Source organism: Lactuca virosa, chromosome 8, assembly GCF_052849685.1.
Source record: "Lactuca virosa cultivar CGN04683 chromosome 8, Lactuca_virosa_CGN04683_v6, whole genome shotgun sequence".
In the NCBI taxonomy this organism is placed as follows: Eukaryota; Viridiplantae; Streptophyta; class Magnoliopsida; order Asterales; family Asteraceae; genus Lactuca; species Lactuca virosa.
Window position 1 is genome coordinate 132,604,846 of NC_136433.1, and position 6,336 is coordinate 132,611,181.

The following is a 6,336-nucleotide window of genomic DNA, read 5'->3' on the forward strand; positions in this document are numbered from 1 at the left end:
TCAAAACAGGATGCAATTGGCTGCTAATAAACACCGTCAGGATGTGCAATTTCAGGTTGATGACTGGGTCTATGTGAAATTGCATCCTTACCGCCAAAATTCAGCCCGTTTACAACGCCACCACAAGCTTGGCCATCGTTATTTTGGTCATTACCGTATTATGGCTCGCATTGGGGAAGTTTCTTACAAGTTGGATCTACCGGTTACCGCTAACATTCATCCGGTTTTTCATGTTTCCTTACTTCGTCGGTGTGTAGGGAAACTGGACCACCAAATCACTCCATTACACTTGGTCGATTCTACAAATACCTTAATCCTTCAACCCCAACAGATTCTCTAACAACGTTCTGTTTACAAAGGCAACAAGCTTGTTCCTCAAAGTTTAATTCAATGGGAAGGTTTACCATCAGATGCTTCTACTTGGGAAGATGATCAGCAACTGCAACATCAATTTCCTAATTTCAACCTTGCGGACAAGGTTAATTTTAATGGAGGCGGTATTGTCATGACTCAAGATGTTCAAATAGCCCAAGGCAACAACAGGGGGCCATTGTGCAACCAGAGCAAATTAGAAGGAGTGAAAGAAACAGAAAGATACCCAAAAAGTATGAGGACCACATCATGGGAGCCACATCAGCAATACCCTAACGGATTTTGTTATTCGTATATATTTAAATAATGTATTGTGTGAGCTGGATAGGCAAGCATTTTGTTAGATCTATGATCATTTTCCCATCTTAATTCTTACAGTTCTGTTCTTCCCATCATCAAATTCTCTCAATCATTCAATAAAATTTATTTGACTCCATTACTGTCAATTAGATTCATAACAGATGGTGGTGTGGGAATCAAATCAGAGGTGGAGTTCCTCAATCGTCACCTCCGTCGGTGGTTGTTGGGTTCGGTATGGAGAAACATTATGATGAAGAGAGAGAGATGTATTTTCTTTTTTTATTTTTCATTTTTTATTTCTGTAATAAAAAAAATGAAAAAAAAAGAAAATACCAAGGGCAACTCCCTCATTATAAAAAAGTATAAAACGATCAAACTCGCAACAAAATCAAACTATTGAATCATTGATGCGAGTCCAAACTTTTTTTGGCCTAAATATGTTAGTTTTGAAACACCACTGGACCATTCTTGCAATTTTGTCTAAAGTTTAATAACCAAAGTTTGGGCCGTTTGGTAAGTTGGGTCCGAAGCCCGAAACCTTAATGGTTAAACTTGTCCCGATTCTTAGGGCATATAAAGAGTCTCTCAATCTTCTTGTAGTTTTCTCCTTTGTTTACCCCCAAAAGGTTATCCGATGATCGAATTCAACTAGTACGGTGGTCTCCCAAATTCTGCATATCGTAGCCATGGGATCGCCTGTTGTAGTCTCCTTAAATGCAAACCCTTGTCGTTTGTTTTCTCCTACAATCAACAGAATTTCGTTGAGACATTTCAACAAACACTTGGTGGGTCGGTTATCTACTACTGATAACACCTTCAAAACGACTCTGCAATGCCCACTGTTAACTGCTACGAATATTTACGCTTCAAGGAACAGAACCCATTTCGTTCAACCAATCAAGAGCTCATATTCAGACACCACCAGCTTTGGTAACTCCGCAATGAGCAATTTCGAAAATTTCTCTCTCGACGGACTGAAAAAGGCCATTTCCGAGTTAAACCCAATTAGGGTCTGCAAATGGGTGGTTCTAGGGTATCTTGCAGTTGCGTCAGTAAAATGGGGGGTTAGTACTTTACTTAGTCCTTTCTTCTGGATGTATTTTAGCTGGACTTGGTTGTTCTGGCCATGGTACATTGCAATTGGTCTCGCTATATACGGTATTTACAGTTTCAGCAAGCACCTAAAGGGCGAATCTAGTGTCCTCGAGCAACTCGCTATAGTAACTTCATCTTTCACATGGCTTACATTAGTTCCACCTGGTTTCACAAATGGTTTCCTAGAAGGTTGGCCTTTTGTCTTCTTTCTCGTGTACCATTATTTCTTCTTCCTCAACACCAGTATCCGTAAACGCCTGTATGGCGATTTCTATCCTCGGGAACACGATCCTAAATGGGACATCCAGACTCCTGTTAATCACCGTGTTCTATTTTGTGTCGGAGTCATGGTTGCGCACTGGTTTGCAGCATTTGAAGCGCCACAACTTCACTTAATTCCTGGAGGTTGGAGCAATCTTGGGATTTGGGGATTGATAATGTTGACTGTGTTTTTACAGTATGATTCTTCACTGTATCTTGCAAAGTATTCAGAAAAAGTAGTGGTGCCTACTGCTGTTGTGCAGTTTGGACCTTACAGGTGGATCAGACACCCGATATATGCATCTACTGGGCTTCTGTTTTTGAGTTACTTCATTGCACTTCGTGCTCCATTGAGCTCACTTTTTGTCGTTGCTGTTTGCTTGATGTACTATGAGCAGAAGGCGAAACTAGAAGAGGGTTTGATGTTGGAGGCTTTTGGAGATGAGTACACGGAATACATGAATAAGGTTAGGTACAAGTTTATCCCTTTTGTGTATTAAAATGTTCTTTATGTACATTAAATCTTTAGACACTGTTAGTTGTGTAAACTGGGAATATGATAAAGTAGAAAGACTGGACTTTATTGGATTTTGTTGAGTGATATTTGAATTAGGAAGTTTGGATTTTGGAGATGCTTTTAGTGTTCCCACATGTCTATGTATTCATATTCATAGTAGAAGTTACACTTGCAAAAGCAACTATAGAATATATCACAACAAAAATTTCGTATAAAGTTAGGTTTAATATTTCACCAACACATTTTAATATATTTCTCTAAAGTATGCTCTAAGGGCTATTTACACAATAAAACTAGAGCTGACAATGGGTCGATCTGGGTTGGGTTCGGGGTGGACTCATTTATTAATTGGGTTGAAAATATCAATCCAACCCAACCCAACCTGTTTATTTAAATGGATTGATATTTCCAACCCAACCCAACCTTATAGATAAATGGGTTGCCACCGGGTTGACCCATTTATGTAGTTCTCGATCCAGCCTATTAAATAAATGAGTTAAACTTAGGTTTACTTATTTAAAATCAAAAAAATAAATACATTAACTAAAGATTATATTATATAAATCAGTTTCAAACATAAATAAAATTTCAAAGTACAACAAAAACACAATCACAATTTAGAATTTTGAATAAATTAATCAAATAACATAAAAAATATTTAATTTCATAGAGATTTTGGAAAGGGGCTAGTATTTTTGGGGATAAGAAAAAAAATGGGAATTAAGATTACATTTTTTTAAAGCACAAATTATAATACAACATTTTAATTTATAAATCAATACTTCGATTAATACATGATAATATTCAAATAAATATTAAATTAAGCATATATTAAAGTTAAATGGGTTGGTGGGTTGAAAACGGGTTGATAATTTTTACCCAACCCAACCTATTTAATTAAATGGGCTAGACGGGTTGACCCATTTAACTTAAATGGGTTGGAAATCTCAACCCAACCCGCTAATTTTGGGTTGGGTTGGCGGGTTGGGTCGATTTTTGCCAGCTCTAAATAAAACCCAAGAAACATAAACATTTGATTTCTTGGGTAAATATACCAAAAGTCCAAAACTAAAACCCTAAAATCAACTAAGACTTTAAATGAATAAAGCGTACTTAACATGCAATAACCAACTCATTACACCAAATCGCTACAATCTTCCATAAATGCAAACTTTCTTGCCCCCTCAAATTGGGATATTTCAGTTTAATGAAAAAAGACTTCCTTAGCATCGATTGGGCCCAACCCAAATAAATTGGATTTATTTTAAGCCCAAATGCCTATCATATTTGTGAAGACTGAAGACTTCCCATTGGTAGACCTGACAAATCATGATACGACACGAAAACCCGACACGAAATTAGCGGGTTAGGGTCAGAGATTTCGTCACGTTTATGTAAACGGGTTGACACGACACGACACGATAATCTAACGGGTAGGGTTAGGGTCAAGATTTTTAACTCGAAGATGAATTGAATATGACCCGTTTAATTATATATTATTTATAATAAATTTCATATTTTTATAAATATATTATATGTTATAGACTTGTAGTGGGCCAAACTCAAAAATTAGAAGTAATATTCAAAATTTCAAAGTTACTTAATTTTAGTCATCCTCACCACCTATCCCCTTTGCTCCCCAACTTTAACTCTTTTTATTTTTCCTTCTAAACTTACTATAAATTTTTTCATTCCATCTCATAACTCCAGTGTTTCACTTTTTCCTTTTTGCCTCCACAACTCCTACTTTCCAACCTTTAAAATATTTCAACCCGACATGACACAACATATTTAGAAGGTCTAAACCTTAACCCGAAACCGACACGAAAATAAACGGGTTGGCACGACACGACACGACACGGTAATTAAACGGGTCGGGTTAGGGTCAAGTCCTTGACACGACACGAACCCGACACGACACGACACGTTTGCCAGGTCTACCCATTGGTAGGTCACAACCTCACATCTCTTTTCCTTCTCTCTTTTTATTTTCTAAACAATATTCTGAATATTGCTCACTGATTGATTAAGCAATAAAAGCCTTTATAAAGCTTTTTATGATTCATGCATTCTGAATTATGTTCTGTTCAGTGTTGTCAATAGCGATCATAGCGATCGCTATTGCGTTTAGCAAGGCGAGGCGTTGGTGTGTCGCTATGGGGCTTATAGCGAGGTAATAGCGACGTAGCGATATAATGTTTTTTTTAATTAAATTGATTTTTTTTTATAAAATGGCAAAATTGATTGCTGGAACATGTTTTTATTGATCGGAATTGGTCTAATTATTGATTGGAATTGCCAATTTTGCATTTGGGATCGCCAATTTGGTGTTTGGATCACCGATTTGGAGATTGACAGGTAAACCATCGATCGAAAAAAAAAAGTTGTGCTTCACCTCTTCGATTAAGTTTCTGAATTCTTATGATTAATGCTTCTATTACATTCAATTGATTATATATATTCCATATTTCTGTACTCCTATTCTACAATTCCTTTAACTGCCTATACCACAATTCCAGTGTTACTACTTTTGTTCCAGTTCTGCTTCCTGTTTGAAGTTGTTTGAAGTATTAGTTGCTGGAAATTTGGTTTGAAGTGTTAGAAGTTCTATTTCTAAGGAAACTTGAATTTTTGTTTTTATGTTAAATGTTATTAAAACAAATAGGAGCAAAGTTTTCTGAGATTTATGATGCCAAGTAGTGTGATAATGGAAAGTTTTCCTGCACTGCTCCTTCTCTCCATATCAGCTTCAAAGGTTTTTGTTCTAGGTTCTTTTACACTTCGTTTCTTTCTTTGTTGTACACCTATGTACTTACAATTTCTGTTCTTCTTAGTTATAATTTGAATGCTTATTGTGAATCAGTTATTTAATATTCATGTTTTAGAACTTATCTGAGCCACTAGTATTGGTTTTTAGCTTATTTATTAGTTATAATTGTTAAATAGGTGAATATATAAATAGTATTAATTTTTTATTAGGCAATCGCTAAAATGAAATAGCCATCGCTATTCCATCGCTATCGCTACGTAGCATATAGGTAGGTTATCACTATAACCTCGCTATCGCTATCGATAACACTGGTTCTGTTGTTCACTGATGGTGATTGAGCTGTACACTTTGACACTTTCTAATTTCCATATTACCATGTTAGAATGTTACATATGCTTTATGTTATGTTTTTATATGATTTTTTATGATATTTATTCTATATAGTATTAATACCATAATATAGAAATTCCACTTAATATAAATTCTACATAATATAAAGGACTTGCTCACTGACACATTCTTCCTCCCCGTATATTTCTTTGTCCAAAATCTCACTTTTCAACTCAATGAAATTCAACTTCGATTTTATTGTAACAGATGGACCCAAACTTAATATACAATATCTACATAAATTCCATTTAGTTCAAATGTGGAGAGAAATATATATGTGCACATAAAAAGCTGTTAGAAAGGGTTGTTGAAATTTCACATAAAGCATTATAAGCATTAAGGTCAAATTTAAGGTTCTATTTTCTACGATTAGTTAATCTATTTTATTGAATATATATAAAATAAAAAAAATGAATATAGATAATTATAGAAAACTATTTCATTAATTAATTAATGTAAAGTTATATTGATTTGAGAAATATAGCATTTGTATTGTTAGTAGATAGGAAAAAGATATTAAAGGAAGTTGAAGGACCACACAAAGACAGAGGAAGGGATGAAGGGGAGGTAGTATTAGTAGATACAAATAACACCGGGCCTTATACACCTGGACTTATTACTCAACAGTCAA

The 6,336-nt window shown here is 35.2% G+C and overlaps 1 protein-coding gene across 1 annotated transcript; it reads left to right on the forward strand.

Annotated features, from left to right (window-relative positions):
* Nucleotides 1-1,256: 1,256 nt before the first annotated feature.
* On the forward strand, nucleotides 1,257-2,616 carry LOC145134450 (protein C-terminal S-isoprenylcysteine carboxyl O-methyltransferase). The gene has a single exon (XM_079069295.1). It carries the CDS (start codon nucleotides 1,359-1,361, stop codon nucleotides 2,526-2,528), a length of 1,170 nt encoding a protein of 389 aa, XP_078925421.1. The 5' UTR covers nucleotides 1,257-1,358; the 3' UTR covers nucleotides 2,529-2,616.
* The last annotated feature ends 3,720 nt before the right edge of the window (nucleotides 2,617-6,336 follow it).